General features: G+C 43.8%; 1 protein-coding gene across 1 annotated transcript; it reads left to right on the forward strand.

Moving 5' to 3' along the window:
* Positions 1-24,071: 24,071 nt before the first annotated feature.
* Positions 24,072-26,324, forward strand: PRG2 (proteoglycan 2, pro eosinophil major basic protein; the record flags this gene model as incomplete). The annotated part of the gene is made up of 5 exons (XM_080927436.1): positions 24,072-24,129; positions 24,713-25,020; positions 25,437-25,568; positions 26,019-26,130; positions 26,266-26,324. 5 exons carry the CDS (start codon positions 24,072-24,074, stop codon positions 26,322-26,324), a joined length of 669 nt encoding a protein of 222 aa, XP_080783562.1.
* Between the last annotated feature and the right edge of the window lie 947 nt (positions 26,325-27,271).

Raw genomic sequence — 27,271 nt, forward strand, 5'->3', positions numbered from 1 at the left:
GGTGGGAGCATCCAGAACATTCTGTCTTTTTACTCTACCCAGCAAAGGGGAAGCAAAGAAAAGGTAACAGGAAGAGAGAGGGTCAGCTGATAGTCACTAATTCATTCAGCCGTTCAGCAACTGTTCACTGTACCTTTACAAGGCATCAGGTGCTGCTGTCTTGGGTGCAGGGATGTAGGTAGCGATGAACAAACAGCCCAGAGTTCAAAGGTGTGCACTTCATAGACATAAGTTTTCTACAGTTATGGGTCATAATGTAAACATCTGATATGTGGCCCCTGAGAGAGTTGAGATTCACAGATCTAAAGGAGAACCACTAATCTAAGCTTCAGTCTGTCCCTGCAGTGTGACCCCTCAATCTTGCCTCCCCCACTTCCATCCTCAGGGGAGCACAGCCCACTCTGTGGACCAAGGGTCCTGGTCTCTGTCTGCTGATCCCTCTGTGTAGACAAGTCAATTTTCTCTGCTGGGGAACCTCCTGTGTTCAAATCTCTACAAAGTCCTTTGGGCTTTCCAGCAGTGTGAAGTCCCAACACTTGGTCACACCTTCCTTGACAACCAACATCAGACGGCTTTGCCTTGGGCATCAAAACTCCGAGTAGCACCTGCTGGAAGGCCTGTTGTGTGCAGGCTGTCAGTGAAAAGTTATAGAGTCTCCCTTAGGGTTACTGTTGCGATAATGAAACTATGACTAAAAGCAAGTTGAGGAGGAAAGGAAGTTGAAGGAAGGCAGGTCAGGAACTCAAATGCAGCAGGAACCTGGAGGCAGGAGCTGATGCAGAGGCTGTGGAGGGGTGCTGCTTACTGGCTTGCTCCTCATGGCTTGTTCAGCCTCCTTTCTTACAGAACCAAGGACCACCAGTCCAGAGGTGGCACCACCCACAACAGGCTGAGCTCTTTTCCGTCGATCACTAATGAAGAAAATGCCCTCCAGCTGGATCTTAGGAAAGGATTTGAAGTTCCCTCCTTTCCATTGATTAGGCTGTGTCAAGTCAGTGCGAAACCAGTCAGCCCATAGAGTGAAAGGCCACGGGATGAATAGAGTTTCCCTTGTTCCGGCCTCATTGCCAACTGGAAGGAAACAAGAATATCAGGTAGGAAGGATTAAGGTGAAGTGGGGTCCCCTGGGAATCCCAGCTCTGCCACTTACCTGTATGACCTCGGATGGCAACTTCACCCCTACACCTCATGTCCTTCATCATTATTATGGGAAAAAGAGACTTGTCTCTGTGAGGTGTTGCTAGGGATAGGAATTCGGTCAAATGCATGGCCCATAGACACTACCGTGACAAACACAGCTATCATTACAGTCGACATGATAAAGCTCCAGAGACATCTAAGGTCTGTCAATGGGAAGAGGGCAAACAAAACATACTCATACAATGGAATATTGGTAATAAAAACCAACAAGACAATAACATGCCATAATGTGAAGGAACGTGAAAGATTATAGATTCTCGTTTACATACTAATGTTCAGCATGTGCAACTCCGTGGAGACGGAGGCCTACTGGTAGTTGTCTGCATTGGTGGGCAGGGCATTGGTAGTGACTGGGCTTTTAAAAACTGTTAGAGCAAAGCTAGGCTTGGTGGTGCACACCTTTAATCCTAGCACTCAAGAGGCAAAGGCAGGTGGATTCCTGTGAGTTAGAAGCCAGTGAGTCTACCAAGTGAGTCCAGGACAGCCGGGCTGTTACACAGAGAAACCCTGTCTTGAAAAACCAAAGAAAGAAAGAAAGCCAAATAAATGTTAGAGCAGTCATGGTAATGTGTGCCTTTAATCCTAGCCCTCAAGAGTTTGGTCTACATAAATCCGGGACAGCCAGGCTAAGCTACAGAGAGACTCTGTCTCAAAAAAAAAAAAAAAAAAAAAAAAAAAAAAAAAAAAACAACAACAACAACAAAACAAAACAAAAAAAACAAAAAACCAAAAAACAAAAAAAACCAAAAAAACAATGAACCAAACAAACAAACAAACAAAGAAACCCACCACAAACATTGATCATAAATAACAAAACTTGAGGGAGGCGAAGGCACTGCGTTTTATACAGAAATGGATGTGCCCTGTGGGACATGAATACACAGAGAAGAGCTTCTTTTTAAATGCTTGGAAATGCTAAGAAATTCAGAGAACACTCACTTCCTGAGCGTTAGGAGTGATTCCTGGGAAACTAAGCAAGAAAGAAGTGAGAACAGCCGTCCTCCCCTGGGAGCCTATGTAGAGAGCTCTCCCTCCCTGGGCAGCCTCTTCCTGGAAGGGACCTTCTGCAGTTTCACAGCAGGAAGCCAGCGGTGCAGGGTTCACCAGGTTTGAGGTGACACTTGCACTTTCAGTGTAACCCTGGACTTCTGCCACCAGCCTCTGGCAGAGACCAGAGGCAACTGTTTTCACTGTGCACCGTGGGGGGTCGCCACTGGGGCGGAGTACCATTCACAGGAAGCTTAGTTCGCGGTTGGCTTAAGGGTTTGTATGGTGCTCTCCTTAGGCCTGTTTGGCCAGAGAAGTATATGTGGTCAGCCCTATTTTCTAAATCGAAACCAGTGTTTTATGAGCTTATCAATGTTTATAAGCTTATGAAACATTTTATAAGATTATCAGCCAGGGTCATCAAATAGTCACCAGCATCGTGATTTTAAACAGCTGTTTATGATGCTATCACGAGGCTATGATTCCCTTACATTCATCCATCCCGTTACTGATACTCTGTTCTTACACATATCCTTGGGATGCTGTGCCTCTACTTTCTTTCTGCTGTCAGCACAGGGGTTCCAGACCGCCTGGAGTCACAGAACAGACTGAGCAAGCAGACTAGAGAGCGGGAATACAGCAGAAGTCAGAAACTGGCAAGACGTTGTCAGGTCTCATTGCAAAACTGTCACAAAGGGAGTTTCCAGAGAGTGCTGTATAGAGACAAAAAGTCCCCAAATATAAGGAACAAAAATAAAATGGAAACTTCCTAGCAGTCAGATACAGTGACTTGTAATAATGTATTCAAGCAACCATAGCCTGACTCCTAATGACCCCTGGTGCCAAACCTCAAATGGTCTCCCAGTGGGACACGTAGTATTATGAGATTTACTAGAAATAAGCAAGATAGCTTTTGAATTCTATTCTTTTTTTCAAATATATATATGAATACACGGTAGCCATCTTCAGCACACCAAAAGAGGGCATCAGATTCTATTACAGATGGTTGTGAGCCACCATGTGGTTGCTGGAAATTAAACTCAGGACTTCTGGAAGAGCAGTCATTGCTCTAACCACTGAACCATTTCTCCAGCCCTAGAATTCTATTCTTAACTACTATCAAAGACCCCTATTCCTTCTCAGAGAAACAATTCTCTCTCTCTCTCTCTCTCTCTCTCTCTCTCTCTCTCTCTCTTTTTCTCTCTCTCTCTCCCTCCCTTCCTCTCTCTCTCTCTCACACACTCTCTCTCTCTCTCTCTCTCTCTCTCTCTCTTTTTTTCTCTCTCTCTCTCTCCCTCCCTTCCTCTCTCTCTCTCTCACACACTCTCTCTCTCTCTCTCTCTCTCTCTCTCTCTCTCTCTCCCTCTCCCTCTCTCTCTCTCTCTCTCTCTCTCTCTCTCTCTCACTCTCTCTCTCTCTCTCTCTCTCTCTCTCTCACACACACACACACACACACACACACAAACACACGAACACATGCGCACACACGCAGAGAGACAGAGAGAGAAAGAGAGATACAGAGAGAGTGTGTCTGTTCACTATTAAACTTTTTGTGGATGATGAGAATGCTCAGTGGGTAAAGGCACTTGGTGCCAAACCTGATAACTGGGTTTGATTCTTGGGGACCCACATTGTAGGAGGAAGGAAAGGACTGTTATAAGAGTTGTCCTATGACCTCTACAGTTTCATGTCGCACACATGCACAAACAATCAAACTAACAGTTTAAACTTTTATTCCACTTCTGGTCTGGTGCATTCGTTTACCATGCTGCCTCAGGCTCGTGATTCCTGTCATGACCTGATGTGCAGCCCTTAATCCTCACTGATCATCTGATGCTAATTTATTCAGCTGCAGGTACCGCATGTCAATGTCCCAGTACAGACAACACTCCTCCCCAGATTCAGGGCTTTGAGCAAGGACCCCCGTGCTTTTGTTTTGAAGCCCCCTCTCAGCAGACAGTAAGCCGCCCTCCCTCTAACATTCTTTGCTACAGCATTTCTGTCCACTTCAAAGCCTGTTCCTGTGCTTTGTTGATCAAATAAAGAGCTCACAGAGCCTCTTTGCTTCTGGATGTATAAGCAGCCTGTGTGGCTTCCCACAGCGGGGCTCACTCACCAAGCATGGTCTTAAAGTCCAGGACTATGGCCACCTATACCAGATTCTATTCCAGGGGTTTTAAGTTTTCATTTTCTAACACCAAACATTTGTTCATGTCTCTCTTCAGTTTGTTTCCTGGGTCCGATGTGTGTGGGAGAAAGACTCTGGATGTTGCAGGTTTCAGCAGCTATGTGATCTTGGGGGTGGCAGGGTGGGGGTTGGGGGAGTAACAAACCCTTGCTCACGGCAGAGTTCACATTCCCCAGCTGTAGGGGAGATATAAACTCCAAGAATGAGAGAGGAAATTTGGGAATTAAAGACTCAATTTGTCTTAGGCCCCGGCATTGGCATCTGGGAGTTCTGGGGCTGTGGGGCTTCCTGTCCTTCATCTCTTCACTGTCCTGGAGCTGAGGAGCTGCGGCCTCCTGCTGAAGCTGACCTCCACAGCCTTCCTCAAAGGAGAAGAACCCACACTGAGGCCCAGGGAGAAGCAGGAGGAGGGTCGCAAAGGCAGCCTCCACACTCAGGTCCCCGTCTCCTGTCTCTCTATCTTCCCTTCTTTCCAGCACATCATTAACTTGGTGCCAAACCTCCTTTGGAAGGTCTGGGGGGTGACAGCGTCCTTGGAATCAGCACCTTTTCTAGATGCTTACCCACGGCGCAGTCTGTCTCACCTAGATGACTTACAACACTTACGTGAGACTACCCATAAAGTTAGCTTCCCTGTGCCCTGTGCACACTCCCCGGAGAACCGGCAGGCTGAAATGTGCCAGGACCACACATACTTTTTCCTTTCCCTCCCTGCTATGTAGTTATCGTGCATAGGTCATACCCAGGTGTGAGTCTTCTGACTTCAATCATCTCCGCTATTCCTGACCTCAGAGCTCCGGCCTAACATTCATTTGTAAGATTACATGTTTATTTATTTATTGTGTGGGGGAGGGGAGGACGCGTTACAGTGCGCATGTGAGGTAACATCTGGAGGTAGGTTCTCTTTTGGCTCTCTCTACCATGTGGGGATCAAACTTGGCCAGGCTTGGCACCAAACTCCAGTCATCTACCCACCTTTCACATTTGTTTTAATGCTAGCATTTGTTTTAACTGTAACACAGAGATGAAGCTTCCCAGGGAACATCCCGCACCTCAGACCTGTACACACACCACCTGCCTGGCCACAGGTGTGCCGAGCATGGCTCCAGAGATCTGCAGTGACAAGGGACGAGCAGAGGGAGGACATTTCGGTTCTGCTGGATCATGGAAAGGCACCACCTTAGGCTGGGATGGAAAACCACCCTGCAAGCCTTAGCTCAGGTTTGTTTCTGCCCAGTGAAGGAAAGCCCGCTCTTCCTTACTGCTTGCGATGGGAAAACTGCAAATGCAAAAGGAAACAACAGACTTTCTCGTTATCCAAAACCTGAAGCCAAAGTCAATGAAAATATCAATCTTTATATTCATTTATATATAAATGTGTGTGTGTGTGAGATGTTTGTTTCTCCAGCAGTCAATGTGGAAAATCCAAATGCACAGAAATGTCAGTGCTTGGGGGAAGGCTTTTGATTTCCCTGGAGCCCAGGGGGTGGAGAGGAGAGAGCTGTTCTCACGTCCTTGGGCCAGGTGTCCTTGAGAGTTAGATAGCCATCTGTGTGTGTGTGTGTGTGTGTGTGTGTGTGTGTTTAATCATGCCTACTCAGTGAGGAATGAGAATCAGTAGGGCTCCCTGTGAATATACTGGCTCTGCCACACAGTAGGTCTATAATTAGTGACACATCGTTTTTCATGAAGGATGCAAAAGTCACCTTGCAAATCTGTGCTCCATTTAAGTGTGACATGGTTTGATTTATTCTTCTAAATAAGCCCCAGCCTTTCCATAGTTTGTTCCCGAAGGCCCTTTATCTCTTGGCTCCAATTTCTCCATTTTCCCCTATCTTTTACCTAGTCTCAGTTTTCTCAGACATGGAAACAATCAGAGCTCCGAGCTTGCAGCAAGTAAGAGCAGAATCACCATCCAAATGCGTGTCAGTCAGACTCTTGGTAGAGCAACTGACTTGATCCACAAGGTGATAGACTTGTGGGAAAGATACTCAGGATGAAAATGACAATGCCGGATCGTAAGCTGAGCACAGAAAAAGTGACAGGAGAAGGGTTACAAGTTGGAGGTCATCTTGAGCTATATGACTAGCCAACACTGCCGAAACCAACAAGCAAATCAACCCTTAAAAGACTCTTGGGAGTGACAGTTGAGTCAGAATTCTCTCCTAAGCTCCGCCATTTACAAGCAGGTTGGATGGGAGTCACAACTTCATCCTTTTGATCTCTCTCTCTCTCTCTCTCTCTCTCTCTTAAATAAAACTTTTATATTTTTTTATTAAAAACTGTAAAAATAGGGAGTCTCTCTTTTGAATAAATGTCTATTTTTCATCCAACTGTATACACTAAAAAAAAAGTAATATTTTTCTTTCTCTTTTTTGTTTTTGTTGGATATTCTCTGTATTTACTCCTGAAACGGAGCTGCTGCGTCCGCTTGTCAGTACAGGGCCCGGCAACAGTTCGAGCCCTCACACTACGTCATTCTCAGTTACACCCACTCAGCCTACTCACCGAGTGGTGAGGGCCAGTGAAGACGGCCATGAACATGTTTGGCCCCGGCACACAGTAGGTCTGTAGTTACTGGCATCTTGTTTGTTTCTTCAGCAGTCCCAGAGGTGGTCATCTGTGACTCACACATGGGTAGAAGGCGTTTAGGAGGCAAGGACACTGCGGGTGTGGTCGAGGTGGTGAGTGGCAGAGCCTGGGACATTACACTTACGTTTTTAGGGCTTATGTGGGCTGCCACAACCTCACACTAAAGAGCTGCTGCTGCTCACTGCTGAGAAGCTGAGTTTGAGCTCCGGACTCAGGCTCAGCTCTGATTCTTAGGTGCAGAGCCTTGCTCTTTCTGTCTGTTCCTTACCTCTTAGAGCTGCTTAGAGTTTTGAATTATAAGAATCAGTGACAATAGCACTGAAAACACTTCCTCAGTAGTGGCTGCTGTTGTCGTCACTAAAATTTCTGCCTGAAAATTTGAGAGAGGTCTGCCTAACTTTAGCGGTGTCAGACTTAGACAAGAGACGTTTCTCAGAATGGATTTACCTATGTGGTGTGATAGTCTTCGTTATCACCTGCACTAGCGTGTAGATCTCCTCTGTGCCGGACTGTAATTGTGTTCCCAGATGGTATGAACGTGGATGACATGTCCTAGGGACTCAGGTCCTGTGCTGAGTTAAAGGAGAAAGTAGACTGAACGTCAGTAGTCACGTCTTTCTACTTCCTGAGTGTGGAGGCGATGTCATCGGCCACCTCACGCTCCTGTTGCCATACTTTCTTTCCCACCATGATGGATGTACCTATTCAAATTGTAAGGCCAAATCAATCTTAAGTCATAGACATATGGAAATACAGAAAACCGGTGCTGAGAATTCAGGCTGTCGATGTGATGACCCTGACCACTTGGCTCTTGGGCCCTTAGAAGATTTTTTAATTTTTTAAAAAAAGATTTACTTATTTTATGTATATAAATACAGTGTAGCTGTCTTCAGACACACCAGAAGAGGGCATCAGATCCCATTACAGATGGTTGTGACCCACCATTGTGGTTGTTGGGATTTGAACTCAGGACCTCTGGAAGAGCAGTCAGTGCTCTTAACCACTGAGCCATCTCTCCAGCCCCTGGAATTATTTTTATTTTTATTGAATTCTTTATAGGAGGATTTTTGAGCTAGAGAACCCTAGAATGCTAAGTAAGCAAAGCTATTCTGATAGGAGTCTAGAGGGTCAGGATGCTGAGAGAAACCTGTGCACTGGGGGCCTGGCTCATAAGCTTTCCAAGGAGAATAGGACACGTGAGTTCAGTCTGAGACACACTGAATTTACAAAAAGAAACACACATTGAGGCACACCTTTGTGGTTCTCCGGATGAGTCTGCTGATCCCAGAAGCTGTGGCCTACAGACAACCACTGGGGAAGAAACGATATGTATTCATTAGCTGGAGTCATGCGCATGATCGGCCTTACCCATAGAGAGTGTGTGGGGTTGGAGAGGAGAGTGCCAAGGACCCACATGGCTTCCAACACTTAGCTTTGCAGAGGAGAAGCCTGTCTTTAGAAACTCAGAGAGAATGGCTACACACACCTCTAACGATGAAGACATCGAGAAAGAGGAAGTGCCGTGTACCACAGAAACCAAGGAGGGTAGGGACTGAAGACGGGCTGTTGAGTTTGGCAACTGGACTGACAGTTAGGGCCTTGGCAGGAGGGACAGTTGGAGAGGACAGAAGCAGTTATTATCTGGATCCTATTTTACCAGTACCAGGTCCCTTTCAGTCCCCCTTCTACCATGTGGGGTCCAGGGATACATAACTTGGGTCACTAGGTTTGGTGGCGGGTGGCCACATGAGCCATGTAGCTGGCCTCATGTCCTTTAAGTTTGTCTCTGCCTGCCTTACCCTGCCTGTCAGACATTCATAATTGCCAGTTCCTAAGGGGAGGCTCTTTCTGTCACTTTTGGCTGCCATATGACTCTTGAAGTGTTGGAAGTTGGGGCTCTCAGTTTAGACATGATGTGTGCTTCTAAGTACAATGGTTTATTAGTAGGATTATTCTGTGTGCCACATTTATTTGTTATATTAAACTTCCCAGAGAGCAGAGACGCTTCTAAGGAGCTGATGAATGAACAAGTGAGTTGGCAAATGAGTGATTCAGGGCACGTAGTCAGGCCTTCCATTGTCTCTATGATAGGGTGAGCCCAGGAAACATTTGCAGAATCAAAATGAATGGCCTTATACTCTGACCTAAGTTCAACTGGACTTTCTCCAGCATATATGGTTCGATTGCTTAATTAATTCAGCACATCATTGCAAACTTTGCATGATTTATGGCGGAGTTGCAGGTAGCGTCTGGTGTAATGAAGCTTATGTAACTTAAATTTTTTTCAGTGTCTGCTTTTAATAATGGCTCTTAAATGCTTTAACCTTTCCTCTAGCCCACCACCCACCAGAGACAGTAGAAAAGAAAAGATATGGGGGAAATGGACCTGTTTAGAAAGGTTCTTTGGAGCAACTCCCATCTGTGTTGTCTAGAAAGGTGTGTCCGTGTGTCTGTCCTGTCTGTTGTCTGTGAACTGTGCTCAGTTCAAAGGTCAGCATCAGCAGCTCAGTTCACCAGCAAACACTTCATGGATACAGCGGCAGTCCAGTTTGGTAGAGTCAGACTAGAGAACACAAACCAGCAGCAGAGGCACTACCAAGCAGAGACAGCCAGGCCTCTGCCTCAGCACAAGCCAGCAGGAGGGACCAGCAGGAGCACCAGAAGTTCTTATCTGTGTCTCTCTCAGTGGAGTCCTTCCTCCAAGCATCATGTGTTCTCCACGGGTGCGTGTGTCCAGCACGTGCATCTGTCTCAGCTGACATCACTCTGCCAATCAGCCGGAGACCAGAGAAGTGACAAGAAACCCTGGCACATCCCCAGAAGATTTGCTGGGGTTTTTTCCCTATGGAATCTTGACAAATGGAGCTCAGCTATGTAAGGTGAACAATACATGCGTGTTGTTAGCAAAGGACCCTTCATCACGTGTCCTTTCACGCGCTTGCTTTAGCACAACATCCTTCACCGTGTCTGCTTCAGCTAAATGTTCCTTTAGGAGTCGGCCTTAGCCTTTCTCCTGTGTGCTCTTCAGGAAAATGCCCCTTCACATGTTTGCCCAGCAAAGCACCATCCAGCACAACTGACTTTCCAAAGAACCCTTAAGTTTCCACTTCAAGCTTATTTCTTTTTAGGAGTAAGGGAGAAACTGACAGCAAACAGGGGAGTAAGAAATGACCAAGACACTTTTTGGCTTAACACGGAGGGAAATGGAATGATGTGGACTCAGACTTCTGTCCACTGCCAAAGTCTGAGCTAACAAAAGAAGTCCATGCACTCAGATTTATTGCAAGAATACCAAAAATATGAAAGATCAAGCCAGTATCTTCTCCCACAAACTTAACTTACCAGTCCTGAAGAGATGTTTTGGCAATGGGAGTTACCTAGATGAGCTCCAGGAGACAGAATTAACGAAAACCATCACCTCCATAAAAGGACTCAAGGAGTTAAAAAACAGACAAAGAAGTGGCTCAATGAAATTAAAGAGAATAAACATCTGAGTGATGCCCAAGAAAACACAAACATTAGACAGTCTGAGATGAAGAAGAGTCCCGGGCTTGAGAATGGAATTCAATCAGGAGATAGAAACATTGAGGAAGACTCAAGCAGAAGTGAAGATGGAATGAAAAAAAAAAAAAAAAAAAAACCAAATAACTCAACTAGAAAACTCGAATAATGTAAGGCTAAGGACACTGTCAATAAAACAAAACAGTAGCCAACAGATTGGGAAAAGATCTTTACCAACCCCACATCTGATACAGGCCTAATATCCAAGGTATACAAAGAACACAAGAAGTTAGACACCAGAGAATCAAACAACCCTACTAAAAAATGGGGTACAGAGCTAAACAAAAAGTTCTCAATTGAGGAATATCGAATGCCTGAGAAGCATCTAATGAAGTGCTTGACATCATTAGCCATCAGGGAAAATCAAATCAAAACAACCCTGAGATTCCACCTCACATCAGTCAGAATGGCTAAGATCAAAAATTCAGACGACAGCAGATGCTGGCGAGGATGTGGAGCAAGAGGAACACTTCTCCACTGTTGGTGGGGTTGTAAATTGGTACACCCACTCTGGAAATCAGTCGGGCGATTCCTTAGAAAATTGGACATAGTACTACCTGAAGACCCAGTTAGTTCACTTCTGGGCATATACCCCAGAGAAGCTCCAACATACAACAAACACACATGCACCACAAAGTTCATAACCAGAAGCTGGAAAGAACCCAGATGTCCTTCAGTAGATGAATGGATACAAAAATTGTGGTATATTTACACAATGGAGTACTACTCAGCTATCAGAAACAATGACTTTACGAAATTCTTAAGAAAATGGATACATCTAGAGAATATCATCCTGAGTGAGATAACCCAGTCACAAAAGAACAGACATAATATGCAGTCACTGATAACTGGATACTAACCCCAGAAAGCTCTGAATACGCCAGAAACAACTCACAGAGTATATGAAGTTCAAGAAAAAACAAAGGCCAAAAAAGAAAGAAAGAAAGAAAGAAAGAAAGAAAGAAAATGAAAAACCATTATGCTTAATCTTTACACACCACGAAAACTTTGACTATTTCCAGGTTACATCTTGTTTTATATGTACTTTATGCTCATTGTAACTAGTAAGATTTTAATGCATACTATCAAAGCTTTAAAAAAATCAAGTATTGACAAAAATATATTCGCATACTTTTATGCATAAACGCTTAAAATCTGTACATTTATCTTTGTTTTTAAAAATAAAGTTGTTCAATTAAAAAAAAAAAAACAAACTCGAATAAAGGCCTTACAGGCACACTGAACCCCGCAGAGCGTAGGATATTAGGTCTCAAAGACCAAGTAAAGGATCTAGGGTGAGTAAACAAGGAAAATGGATTTTTTTTTAAAAAGGCACAGGAAAAGAACACACAGGCATCATAGGACACCATAAAAAATCAAACATTTGAATTTTAGACATAGATGAAGAGAAGAATCTCAAGTCTATGACATAGACCAACTCATCCCATGATCACAGCGGACAACTTCCCCAAAGTAAGAAAACATACACCCAAAAAGCACACAAGATAGACAAGACCAGGAAAGAAACCCCCACAGTTAAAACTCTAAGTATACTTAACAAAGAGAGTATTGAAAGTTGCAAAAGAAAACCCAGAAGTCACATATAAAGGAAAGACCATCGTAATAACTGCTGACTTGTCATTGGAGACTTTGAGAGCCAGAGAGCCCAGGGCAACGCATCCCAAGACTACTGAAAAAACTACAATGGCTTATTTAGAATATATATAACTAGTAAAAGTACCTTTCATCATTGGAGGATGGAAAAAAATCTCTCCACAGCATAGCCTAGAAAATTTTATATACAATAAAACAAACCTAAACAAAATACAGGAAGCATTATGTTGAGCTGAAGAGAGGATTAAGGTATCAGCAACTGTGGCTGAAATATGAAGCCATAATTATTAAAACACAAAATACCACTGAGAGCACAAAAAATACCATCCCCAAATCAACAAGACAATGACAGCAGTTAACACACCTGCTAATAATAATTTTAAATGCTGCTGGGCACAGTGGCACACACCTTTAATCCCAGCACTTGGAAGACAGAAGCAGGCAGACCCCCAAGTTTGAGGTGAGCCCGGTCTGTACAGAGAAACCATATTTCAAAAAACAAAAACAAACAAATAGTAATTTTAAATATCCATGGCCCCAATTCTACAATGAAGGACGCAGTCTGGCTGAATGGATCAATAAATAAAATCCCTCTCAGTTGCCTCCAATAATCACATTTAGTTTTAAGATAGGCAATGTCTTAGAATAAAATGTTGGAGGAGAATAGTCCAGTCAAATGAGACCAGGAAGTAAGCAGGTGTCGGTATTCTAATATCTAACAAAGCAGACTTCAAAGTAAAACTAAAGGACAGAAAGAGAGACACTTCATCCTAAGCAAGGAACAGTTGGCCAAGAAGACATTACATTACTCTTAAATACATACACACCGAATTGGGGAAGCCCCTTACTCAAGTACCAGGAGTATGCAAACTTGAGAACTCACAAAGAGCTGCAATCAGGCAAGAGGTGTATTTAGGAAATCAGAGCTCTGAGGACTCTTATCAAATGCAGGAAATAGAGAAGTCGACCCCGAACTCAATTAAGGGGATATATTTATAGGGAAAATTACCTAGGTATTTAGAAACAAGCACATAGCAATTTCATTGGTTTATTCAAATTGGCACTCTCTGTCTGTTTTTGGATATGATTCAACTCCAGACCACCCTGTTTTGGGGCACACTGACCTTCATACTTGTTATTCTCCAGACTGCAGAGTCAGACTTCGTCAACACCAGATGGTTTGTGGTGTCTGTGATCAGGCCACTTCTTGAAACATGTTGTTATTCTTAGCCTTGAGGCATACTTGTCTCCAGGGTAGGGTCAGTGGGGCTTAGCTTAAAATTGTAACTCTTTCACACCAAACTCTAGGACACCCATTTTTATTAAAAAATGATTCCTGGATACACAGATTCATACCAATCCATTCATAGTAAGTGATTAAATACCCCCAAAACTAACCAACCAACCACCACCACCACCACTACCATTACCAACAACAAAATCCAACCAAATCCAGAGAACCAGCAGGATTAATTGACATCATACATCAAACAGACGTAACAGACATGTACAAAACATTCTACTCTGATTCCAGAGAACACACATGTCCCACTCAGCAGTACATGGAAGGTTTTCTAAAATAGATCTCAGTCTGAAACAGAAAACAAATCTTTTTAAATTAAAAAAATAAAACATTTCCTTGTATTCTACCTGACCACAATACATAAAAACTTAAAATTGACAGCAAATAAACCTCCAGCAAACATGCAAACAGGAGGAGATCAAACATCTTATTATGGAATGATGAATGGGTTAAATAATAAATCAAGAGAGAAATACAAAAACTTTTTGGAACTAAATGAAAATGAAAACATGACACAGCACAAAACCTCTGGGACATACTGAACGCACTCCACAAGGGGGATTTATAGCATTAAGAGCTTCAACTAAAACCAGAAAGATCGTAATAAATGGCTTAGTGATGCAACACAAAGAGCTGGAAAAACAAGAATAAACCAAACCTAAACCCAGTGGATGGCAAGAAATAATAAGAATCAGAGCAGAAATCAACAAATTGGAAAAAGAAAACAATATAAAGAGGATTAACATGTCTAAGGTCAGGTTCTTTGAGAAGATAAAGAAAATTAAGAGATTCTTGTCCCAACTAACTCTAAGAAAAAAGGAGGGGCCCCAAATTACCAGAATCAGGAATAAATGGAGAAATAGAACAGACACCAAAGAAATAATGAATCATAAGGCACAATTAAAAACCCTGCACTTATTAAAATGGAAAATCTACAAGAAATGAATGAATTTATAGATTCAACCAAACCACCAAAATTAAACCCAGAAACCAACAACCTAAATAGACCCATAATAAATGATTAAATTGAAATAGTAATAAAGAAGTCTTCCAGCTAAAAAAGTTCAGGACCAAATGGATACACAGCAGATTTCTACCAGACATTCAAAGAAGATCTATAATCTGTCCTTCATAATTTATTACAAATAAAGAAAGAAGAATACCTCAAACTTCTTTTACAAATCATGTAAAGACACACACACACACACACACACACACACACACACACACACCACTCAAAGAAAATGACAGGTCAGTGTTCCAGATGATTGTAGCCCCAATAATAATAAAATACTTTTAAACAGAATACAGATACACATAAAAAAGATTATACATGATGAGCAAGTTGGCTTTACCCTTGAAATGCAGGGCTAGTTCAACATATACAATCAATACATTAACAAAGCACATAAACGGCTTTAAAGACAAAAATCACATGGTCTTCTCAATAGATGCAGAAAAGCCTTTGACAAAATTCAACATGTCTAAAGAATGTAGAGCTACATAGAACATACCTCCACACAGTAAGAGGATTACAAGAAACCCACAGCCAACATCATTTTAAATGGAGAAAAGCTTGAAGCATCCCACTGAAGTCAGGAATGAGACAGGTATGTTCACTTTCTCCATTTCTTTTCAATATTGTGCTAGAAATATCAGCTGGAGCAATAAGACAAAAGAAGGAATTTAAAGAATACAAATAAGAAAAGAATGATTCAAACTGTCATTTGTAGATGATATGCTACTATATGTTAGAGCTCCCAAAACTTTACCAAAAAACTTCTAGAAAAGATAAATAATTCAGTAATGTGACAGGAAAAAGAATCAACTCATATAAATCAAAAGCTTTTCTACACACCACCAACAAACAAGGAAGGAGATTATGGAAATACTCTCATTCATAATAGCCTTAAAAAGAAAATATCTAGAAATAAACAAAATCAAGGATGTGAAGAACCTCTTTGATGGAAACTTTAAAGCTTTGAAGAAATAGACGCTAGAAAATGGAAATGACTTCCCATGCTTGTGGACTGGTAGAATTAGGATTGTGGAAAAGTCTACAAAAAGTCAGTTACGGATTCAATGAAATCCCAGTCAAAATCCCTCTTTCAGTCTTCACAGAAATGGAAAAACAAACAAACAAACAAACTATCCTAAGATTCACATGGAATAACAAAAGTCCCTGATAGCCAGAACAATCCTGAGCAAAAGGAACAGTACAATCCTAGTTCTTAAGACCCATTACAGAGCCATGGTAGAAAAACCAATATGGCACTTGAACAAAAGCAGACTTTTAGACCAATGGAACAAAATTGAAGAGCCAAAGACAAATACATGTAACTTCAGCCTCTTAATATTTGACAAAGAAGCCAAAAAACGTACACTGGAGAAAGGACACTCTTCAACTAATGGTGCTGGAAAAAACGAATGACCACACATAGAAGAATGAAATTAGACCCGTGTCTATCACCTTGTATAACCATTTACTTCAAATCCATCAAATATCTACACGTGAAGCATGAAACACTGAAACTAGAAGAAAACATTGATGGTGCCCAACATGGTATAGGAGAGGACTTTCTGCATAGGACTCAATTTGCCCAAGAATTAAGGCTAAAAATCAACAAGTGGGAATTCATGAAAGTAAAAAGCTTTTGCACAGCTAAATAAACAGTCAACTAGGTGAAGAGGAAGCCTATAGAATGAGAGAGAATCTTTGTAAGCCATATGTCTGTCAGAATATTATTAACCAGAATACCCAAAGAACTCAAAATACAAAAAAAAAAAAAAAAAAAATCAAAACAAAATGACCCATTTAAAAAATAGGTCTGAAGCCTAAATAAAGAGTAATAAAAATTGGCAAAGAAATATGTCAAAAATGCTCACCATTCCTAGCAGTGAGGAAAAGGCAAATCAAAACAACTTTGAGATTTCATCTCACCCCTGTCAGAATTGCAAAGATCAATAGAACAACTAAAAATCAATGCTACAGGAGATTCAGGGAAAAGGAAGACCTCATTTATGGTTGGTAAGATTGCAAAGTGGAGCAGTCACAATGGAAATCAGTGTGGAAAGTTCTCAAAAGGATGAAAAGATATCTATTGTATAGCACAGCTATAGCACTCCTTGGCATTGGCCAAAGGACTCAACAACCTACTCCACAGACACTTGCTCAGCCATGTTCACTACGGCTCTATTCACAATGGCTAGGAAATGAAAGCAACCTAACTGTCCTACAACTAACAAATGGATAATAAAAACGTAGTATATGTAGGTCAAAAAGCATGTTGGTTGTTCTCTTTCAGTGGAGGCTCCTACCTCCAGATCTTCAGAATTGAGTTCATAATTTTTTAGTAACTACAAAACCTGGAACAACCAGAATCATTGCCTGAATGAGGGTTTGGGAGCAGAAGAGAGGAGAATAGTAGAGTGTAATGGAAAAGGGGAGGATATTTAAAGAGAGGAGGAGAGGTACAGAGAGAAGAAGAAAGAAAGAGGGTATAGTGACAATAAGGATGTCTGGAAATGCCACAAGGATTTATACTACTAACTAATTAACTAAAAAACACACCTATAATACACATGAGCACGTGCATGTGTGAGCGAGCTCACGCGCGCACACACACACACACACACACACACACACACACACAGTTTTTAGTGAACTTTTTTCAACTGGGCTGATGGTGTTTTCTCTTCACAAGTCAAAGACCATTTAGCAGAATCTCAATACTAGACATGAGAAGCCTTCTTTTGAGTTATTGTCAGGACCACCCCCAAATATACAACCTACTGCTGTTGTCCCTCTCCCAGAAATAGAAGGTGAGCCCTTAGTGCTGATGCCACCATGAACTTCAGAAATAGGTTCCAGAGACCCTTAAAGTGGAACTGACTTAAATGTCCCTCCCTGTGGCTAGCTGCCGTAATGCCAGAAGATGCCGTGCAACCTTCCAAAGGAGGGAGGCAAGTAACACTCATGCAGCTACGATGGTTATGAGCCACGTCAGGGACTAGCCTGGCGTGATAACACTACGGGTTCAATAGTGGCACACATACCTTGGTGACAGCCAACTGTGGATTGATGTTAAGGTGATATATGATTGGACAGAGGAGAGGTAGGTGGGAAAGAGGTAAGGAAACGGAAGAGGAGCAGAGATTGGGGGAGAATCCAGATGGAGGTGGAGAAAGCAGACCTAGGTCCTGGTGGCTGTAACTGGCGATAGGTAGATATGAATATTCTTAAGTGATTCTATAGGTTCTTTTATCTCTTATAGAAGGGCAGTTTGTAATTTTTTTTTTTTGTGGATTGAGAATTTAATATATAAACCTACCATGAAAAGCTACTGGGATTTGGAATCATGTTTGTGCCGGGCAGTGGAGGAAGGAAACACAGGGCGGTTGTATCCACCCAAGACAGAAGCAGCAGGGTGGGTGGAGTGAACCGTCTGGGAAGGGAATCGTGAGGAGAGTGTGGCTTGTGAACCGTGTGACAGAGTTCATGCGCTGGCTCCACACTAGAGCAGCATCCGCAGAGTGAGACCATGGAGGCTGATAAAGTGATAAGTCATCATATTAAATATTTACTACAACAACCAACCACTCTCTAATTAAACTTAAGACCCACTCAACAAGAGAAAAACCATGCCTGGTGTTGGAAACCTAGCTAACTGTTCAGTGCTAGTGAAGTCATGACTATTGGAGAAGCATCTGTAGGCACTACTTTCCTAAACCAGAATAATCCCTAACAATAACCTGTAAACATTTGTCTCTATACCCACAGATAAACACAGTCAAGGGCACTTCTAAATGACGCAGACAGAGATCATGTCAGAAAATCACAACCAACCAAAATGCAGAGTTGTGAAGCCCAATCCCAATGGCTACATCTATAAAACACTACCATACCTAAAGTTCAGGGAAAGAGTGGGTATAAAGACTGTAAGAGCCAGAGAACCAGGGAGTTTGCTGTGAGATATTGTATCTTATTAGTGTCAGAAGCTACACCCATAAAGTTCCATCAACATAAATGTCCATGTGGTGGTTTGTATATGTTTGGCCCAAGGAGTGGCCCTATTAGGAGGTGTGGTCTTGTTGGGCATGGGCTTAAGACCCTCACCCTAGCTGTCTGGAAGTCAGTCTTCCACTAGCAGTCTTCAGATGAAGGTGTAGAACTCTCAGCTCCTCCTGTACCATGTAGGTCTGGATGCTTCCATGTTCCTACTGTGATGGTACTGGACTGAACTTCTCTGAACCTGTAAGCCAGCCCCAATTAAATGTTATCCTTTATAAGACTTGCCTTGGTCATGGTGTCTGTTCACAGCAGTGAAACCCTAAGACAGCCCATATGTTAGTTGAACAAAGGTGACACCAATGGACATGCCAAGATAGAAAGGGAAAAGCCCACAAAGTCTCAACCCTATACACAAAGAACTATAGGCAACTAGTAAAAGCTAGGAGTAGGAGAGATGGCCTTCCCCAGGGAAGAACAGACAGATTGGTTGTCTGGGGCCAAACGGCCAGCCCTGAAAATGTACATAGGAGTGCATAGAACAGGTTACATTTAGGAATACACACACACAAGCACACCTCCCATAACAAGTAGTTTTGTTTTAAAGGGAATGAATTTGAAGGGGAGCAGGGAAAGGTTTATGAGAGGACTTAGAGGAATATCAGGGAAAAATATAATTATAATGTCAAGTAAAGTAAAACTAAAATACAAAAAGAAACAGAATGACTTGCGACAGCAGTAACTGGCTATGATGGTGACGTGTGTGGGCTTCAGTTCTTAGAGGAGCCTTTCATGAGTGGATGAGCACTATCTGGAGATTAGCAGATGAGATGGAGTGTGTACAAAGGCTTTAGCTTGGTCAGTGAAGCCGGGATCAATATGATGAGAGTCTATCACTCTAGTGAATTTGGATCAGCGGATGAGACCCTGCCCCAACCTTGCAACAGCAGCAATGAGATCAGGTTATTTGCTTGTGAGCAGAGAGGCTTATCAGAAAGTGTGGGGTGATGGGTTTAGTATATCATCAAAGCATACATGGTGGCTTGGGCCAGTGAGGCGCAGCTGAGGAGAAGCAGCAGGAAGGATCAGGGTTCCCAGTGTAATTCAGGGTGTCCTTCCACATCAGAATGTGGGACACCTTAATCTAAACACCTGTTGGGACATCTAAATGAGGAACTGCCAGAGAAGCTGTTGTCAAGACTGGTTTCGCAGAGCAACGGCTTCATCTCTATCTCTTGGGCCACTTGCCCCTAGGATTATAATGGGACTTTCACCATCTTCTATCTGCCCCACAAGAATGTTGGCCAAGCCCAGCCAGCAGGCAGTTGGTCAGATTTGGACTCCATCTTTTTTTTTTTTTAATGAGGCTAGGGAGTTCAACTGAGCAGAACTTGAGTCTAGAAGAGGCTACTATTGATCTTTCTGTGATCTGAAGGGACTGTCCACTGCCTGCTCCTCAGGCCAATTTTTGGGACAATTGTCTATGGCACCCCTTCTGCCCAGTGTGGCAACTAAGAGGGAGGTGGCCCTGAGGCTGTTAGCTATTCATGACACAGGACATATTGCTACACGTTTAGCAATGTCAGGCCACATGCATTTATCATTACAGGTCAGTAGATCAGAGATATGAGCATGGCATCGCTGGGGGCTTTCTGTTTGGGGACTCTTACATCTCGAATGAAAACGTTGCTTGATGACATTTATGAACTAATAGGGTTGTGGCAGAGTCCTGCTTCTTGTGGGTATGGCACTGAGGTTCCTGATCACGTAATGTCTGTAAGAAGGTGCTCAGCTGGGTCCTCAGGACCGCCACATACCTTGCCATGGTATTCTTTATTCTAAAAGTTAGCAATAGGTTCCCCTCATATTCAGGATCCGTGACTTTAGGAAGAGTCCAGTTGTTTTTAAGGGTTTGTTTGGATAGGTCAGATTCATCCAATATAGCCATTCTTTTTCTGTTTCTCCTCCATCCCTCATCTTGTTTTCTCTCTTCCCTCCCTTCTGCTTTTTCCCTCTCCTCTCCTTCATCCCCCTTCTTCTCCTCCTCCTCCTCCTTCTCCTCCTCCTCCATCTTCTCCTCCACCTCATTCTTTTCCTCCACCTCCTCCTCCATCTCCTCCTTCACTTCCTCCTCCTTCTCTTCCTGCTTATTCTTTTTCCCTCCCTCCTTCCCTCTCTCCCATCTTCCTTCGATGCTGGGAATCGAACCCAGGGACTCACGAATGTTAGGTAAGTGCTTTACCATGGAGCCACAGCTCCATTCCTATCTCCACTTTATAATTAATTGTACTATAGAATATATAACACGACCACAGGAGGAAAACCCACTCCAATAGTCCCAAGGAATGTGTAGAGTATACATACTATGAGGCAGGAATGGTGACAGTTTAGAGAGAACCACAGGACTCTTTCCATCACAGGAGTCATTTCTGGTTCTCGGGAGAAACAAATCGTTCAATACAGTTAGTTGTCTTTTTAGATTTTTGATCGGTCATAAAATACTTCACTGGTGATTTGGATCTTTGCTCTGGGAACATCACACATGAATTATCTATGACTGGAGGTTTCATGGTTCTTTGGACATTATTTAGTTCCCAGGTGGTTAAAAAACATCTGGTGCTGGGAATTCACAGGCATGTTGGAGATACTGATTGTATCTGGAGCTGCAGCATTTTCTACCTTCAAGCTGCTGTGTACCAGGGGGGTGAGCATGGAAGGGAGGTAAACTCATTTCTTGCTTTTGACCACAGTGGTCAAGGTGACTTTTATTCAGTGTCTGGTATATACATGTGTACACCTAGGGCAATAGCCCATATTATATCAGGATAGACCCTTGACTCCCAGGTCAACATCTTGGCACTGGGGTGATATGCTTGAAGGTAGAATATATCCCAGAGGACGTTATAAAGCTAAAGGCAAGGGTAGCCTTTAGAGGCCCTTTACGGAAGTACTGATGTGACCTTGAGGCCTGAAACAAGAACTCCCAAAGATCAGGCCCCTGCAAAGATCCACCACTTCTTGGGGAAGGAGGCAAGTCTGAGTTTGATGATGGTCAGCAAACCCTCTTCCTGGAAGATACTAGCCTCTGAGCCCCCTGCTCCTTGCTCATGCAAAGCATAAGCCAGTTGATCACACTGTAGCTTGTGATTCGAGGACAGACTGTTCTGCTCATAGGGCTTAGGAAAGTGGATGTCATTCTTACTTATGCCCTTGGCACCAACATAGACATTGGTTCCTTCCATACTCTCTTGAGTGTTTGTGTTTGTGTGTGTGTGTGTGTGTGTGTGTGTGTGTGTGTGTGTGCACATGTGTGGACTGTGAATACGGAGATCACTAAGTAGCTCACTTCCCTTCTTAAGTAAGGCTGGTTGATGACACAGTGGATAGAGTGCTTGTGGCACAGTTGTGGGGACCTATGTTTGGGTTGAGTTTGTAAAAAAAACAAACAAAGCAAAACAAAACAAAATGAAACACACATATGTGACCCCCATGCTATGGGGGAGGGGAGGAATATGGAGTCAGTTCTCCCAAGCTTGCTGGCTTGCCAGTCTAGCTTACCAGAGAGTCTCAGGTTCAGTGAGAGATCTTCATCCAAAATTAAGGTGGACACACATGCACGTGTATACTGCAGACAAAGATTAAATGAGATAATATTTCCACATGCAGGGTTGGAGCAACACTATGATTCTGAAGGTGAGTGGCTGGGAGCCGGAGAATGTTTATTGGATATTGAGGTCCCTAGCTCAGTGATTTAGATCCCAGGCCTATTTCTATCCTAATAATTTAACATGTTAAATGCAGGCATACATTTATCCGTTTTCAATTCCCAGAGAAGGTCTGATGTGTTTTTGTTTAAAAGATCTCGTTAATAAAGTCTCACTTCACATTATAGATTCTGTGCACATAGATTGCAATCACTAGAGAATAATGAAGGAAGGAGCAGCTACTTTCCTGCTCACTCGTGGAGGCCACCAAGGTCATCAGGCTGGTGTGAATTCTTTCACGTATCTAAATATGGTCTCACAGGAAAGAGCCGCCCAAGGTTTCTCCCTGTGAAACTGTGTTCTCACACTGCATTATTTTCTTCTTGCTGGGTGTGGTAGTAGCACATGCCTGCCATCTCAGCACTATAGAAACTGAGACAGGGGCATTGCTACGAGTCTGAGGACAGTCCGAGCTTTATAATGAATATCAGGCCAACAAGGACCACATGGCAAGACCCTGTCTCGAAAACTAAAAGCAAATAAAAAAATAATAAAACGAAATAAAAAAGAACAAAGGCACAAACAAAGGCAATGAACAGACAACACGAAGACCCTTAATGTCTTCCTGTCTGTCTTACTTTGTTGCCTTCCTAATACGACGCACGCACACATGGCTCCTTAGGCTCGGAAGAACAGGTGTAGATATGGACATTCTCTCCAGCAGAAAGACATATTTTAGTCATTGTCCCATTGTGAGTAGCCCAGCTGTTTTGACAGTACAATCAACCAATAAATAACTTTGTAAAAATTTCCCTACATACAGGTGGGGAAAATAGTTTTGTCTAAAACAATAGTCTATACTGAGCAAAATTGGTCAGAGGTGCGTGTTAACCTCTAACAATGAATGGTGCTTCCTCCAATGCCTCAGATGAAGATGGAGAAGCTCCAGAGGAGAGTCAGAGATGCAGCCCAGGGTGAGAATTCTGAGCTCCGACCAAGAACTCAGTGTTTCCCTCCACATGTGGTGGCTAAGGAGTAGACTACTCAAAGAAATGATGAAAGGGCTCTTATCAGCCCACCCTCTACCTCTGGCTGACATAACCTCCCTTCCCCAGGGGACTTCCTCCAAGGTGACTATAAATGCCACTGTGAGACAGCGTGAGGGAGGATCCAGCTTTGCAAACCTGACAAGACCCACGAGTGTAAGTGTTTTCTTGACTGGGATGTCCTGCTTTTGGGGGTCCCCTGACCTAGGCTGCGGGTTCTGGAAGGCTAGCAGGGCTTCATGAGGCTTTCAGCTTTTGCTGGTGCTAATGCAATGAATCTGCTTCTGAGCAACAGGCAAACTCTCCTTGTCAGGGAGGGGCACAAGGTGAGAGGAAAAGAAGGTCATATGCAGCTTTGAGGGAAGAAACAGATAAATAAATAAGTAGTCCATTTTACTTACAGGCTTGTAGGAAGGCTAGCCTGAGCTGCTTCTAATGGTCTGCTTTACTTCAGTAAGGACTTCCTGGAGCTGGGGCAGGGGCTCAGTCAATAGAGCACCTGCCTAGCAAGCATAAAGCCTTGGGTTCATTTCCCAACAAAACACACCCCAGGTGTGAGGGTACATGCCTATAATCTCAACACTTGGGAAGTAGAGGCAGGATAATCAGAAATTCTATGCTACCTTCGAATGCTAAACACAGAGTTCCAGGCTACCGCATAGGTTACATGAAACCTTGTTATAAGCAAAACCAGAATAAATGAATTCTCTGGGACACCATGGGCTGGTTCATTCTGAATTCTTGCCTTCTTTTTCTTCACCTTCTTCCTGCAGGTCTGAAATGGTCTGGCTGTGGTGTGTGTGTGTGTGTGTGTGTGTGTGTGTGTGTGTATAAACATCTGTGTTCTCTATTTCAGGACAAAGTCAAAATGAAATTCCCTCTACTTCTGGCTCTTCTGGTCAGTGGAGCATCTGCTCTTCATCTGAGTGAGTTGTCACCTTAGGTCTCTCTTGTTCTGTGTGTAGTAGATAAACTCTGCATCACAGCCGGTACCACACACTCATCGTTCCCGATTTCAGATCCCAGTACACCATCGGAGCAGGGACTCTGCAAGGCTTCCAAGAGCACCTGTCATGTCTGTAGCCTTGATCTATTGTGCCATTTCCAATTTTGTCCTTTCTACTCAATTCTAATGTCCTTCACAGTGACCATGGCTTCTTTTTACTTTGAGTTTACTGAGAGCATCTTCTCGGCATGTTATGTCCTTTAATCCCCAGAGCACCCTCATGAAGTACTGGGGATTGCATACTAATTTCACAAACAGAAATAGAGCTGGTAGTTGCTGGATCCAGAAACCAAACCCACAAAGACTGGACTCAAAGCTACCTTGTTTAGCTATTTTGATCTCATGTGTGCGATGGAGTGTCTCCTCATGGAGATGTGGCTATAGGTTCCTTTCTAGGCAGGATTGTGCACACTGGTTCAGGGAGTGGGGCAGGAAACACCCAAGTTCTGGGGAGAGCAAGGGAAGGCATGAAGGAAGGACACTTCCGTTTTCTACTTGCCCAGGCTCTGAAAGTTCTGATTCCAAAAGCCCACTGATGGATGAGAACTTGCCTCAGGATGCAGAGATATCAAGACCAGAAGTAGAAGAGTGTCCTTCTGGGGAAGATGTAATGCCACTGGAGGAGAATGAAGAAGGTTCTGGAAGTGAAGGCGCTCCTGGGGATGAAGGCGCTGTCTCAGGTCAGGATGTGACAAATGAGGACCTCCAGTGCCCCAAGGAAGAAGACACAACTAGCTTGATGGGTGACTCTGGATGCAAGACATGTCGCTACCTCCTAGTCAGGAGGTCTGAATGCTTTGACAAAGCTCAGGTAAGTGGCCTGTGTCTGAGGCTGGGAGCAGGGACAGACAAGGGACATGTCTCCATCTGCCGGAGATGCTGGATGGAGAGTCATGTACTGTACTTTGTTCTATTGTCTTCTAATGGTTGTAGCTAGGGAGGGGGGGAGAGCAGGAAGAAAGGGCAGAGGGTGGGAGGGAGGGGGGAAGAGCAGGAAGAAAGAGCAGAGGGTGGGAGGGAGGGGAAAGAGCAGGAAGAAAGGGCAGAGGGTGGGAGGAAGGGGAAGGAGCAGGAAGAAAGAGCAGAGGGTGGGAGGGGGGGAAGGAGCAGGAAGAAAGGGCAGAGGGTGGGAGGGAGGAAAGGAATGGGTTTGGGAGACTCAGAGACCATGTGAATTCCTAGTGGGAGAGGGACACTCTCTTCTTCCTCTTCTGTTTTACTCTACAGTCAATTTGCCGGAACTGCTACCGGGGTACCCTCGCCTCCATCCACAGCTTCAGTGTTAACTTCCAAATCCAGTCTTTTGTCAGGGGAATCAACCAGGGTCAAGTCTGGATTGGAGGCAGGATCGTAGGCTGGGTAAGAGGAATACCAGACCCGAATGTCCCCCTGTGATCCCACCTAGTATCTACCTTGCTGCAGCTTTGTCTGTATTTTCTCTTTACTATCCCCTGAAGAGCTGGGGACAGAAGGACACCTGGGCAAGACATTGAGGTGCCACCAAGGGTTTAGAATCAGGTTTGAGTCCAAGTTCCTCTCAGTTTTTCTATCTTTGAGGCCTGGGGACTCTGTCCTTACCTGTAGGTTGCACATGTTTTCCTCTGCCCCATTTCTTGTTTGTGATAAAAGGATGTTCATGCCACAGAGATGAGGACAATGGAGTGGTACCGATCGCTGTGGGCCATTAGTTCAACTGCCCAATATCTATTGTGGTCCTGTGGTCATGGATCTCAGGGGTACTTAACAGGGACAGATCTGGCTCTGCCTCTTTTCCTTCCCCATGTACTCCTTTGTTTCTACCTTCTCTAGGGTCGCTGCAAACGCTTTCAATGGGTTGATGGAAGTTCTTGGAATTTTGCATACTGGGCTGCTGGGCAGCCTCGCCATGGTGGTGGCAGATGTGTAACCCTGTGTACCCGAGGTGAGGCTGGCTATAGATGAATAAAGGGAAGGCGGGGAGAGTCAAGGAAGAGTAGCAGGAAGTGGGAACAGGGGCCTTCCTGGTCTCATGTGAGGGTAGACAAGAGGCTCAGTCTCTTCCCTTCTCTCCTCACAGGCGGCCATTGGCGTCGATCTCCATGTGGCCAGAGCCGTCCTTTCATCTGTTCGTATTGAGCTGGTCCCATCTGGGAGTTCAAATTTAACCTCTCCTGGGTAACTGCCTCTTTCCTGCCAGATGTCTGCTTTCTTTCACCTCCCTAAAATAAAGCCGCTTTACTCAGATTCCCCTTTTCCTGTGGTAATTGGTCGTGCTACCTCATTTTGAGCATTCTGCTCCATCCTTTTATGAAGGAGCCACAACCTTATCACTCCTCAGAGTCATGGTGCAGCGGGGTCCAAGAAACATTCTGACCATAGAGAAGTGAGTGCAAATGTCTCTTAAGTGCTCACCGAAGACCCAATTACATAGTAGATGTGGATCGGGTATTGTCAGGAACCCACAAACAGCTTCCGGTCATGTGAAGGTTTTGGGTGAACTCTTACCTACCCAGGCTCTTTGTCTCCGCTGTGTTAGTTGCTTTTCCTGTTGCTGTGACAAATGACCTAACTCAGGGAGACAGCTTATTTGAGCTCACAAGTCAAAGGTCTATTATGGTAGGAAGTCCTGGTGGAGGGACTGGATGCAGGTGGTTACATTGTATCCATTCTGAGGAAGCAGAAAGTTGAATGTGTGTGTGTGTGTGTGTGGTGAGCTTCTTCCAAACACAATCCAGGATTCAAACCCAGGGAAAGGTGGGTCTTCCCACCTCACTTAACATAATCAGGATAATCCCTCCCAGGCATGACCAGAGGCTGGTCTCCTAGGTAACTGAGGAGCCTATGAAGTTAACAATCAATATTAACCATCACACATATTAAACAGAACAAACACACAGCGTGTACTAGGCGCCACTTCTCCGTTATCTATTAAGCTGGCTGACATTACAGCGTATATTTTATTGGCTGCTTGCCTCTCCCCAGATGAATCTTCTCTTCCTCTAGCAATGTTTCTGCATTTCCCCAATATAGGATGTGTTCTCAAATCCTTATCTCAGGCTCTGCTTTGGAGAAAACCCAATATT

This window comes from Micromys minutus (genome assembly GCF_963924665.1).
Source record: "Micromys minutus genome assembly, chromosome: 13".
NCBI classification, from domain to species: Eukaryota; Metazoa; Chordata; class Mammalia; order Rodentia; family Muridae; genus Micromys; species Micromys minutus.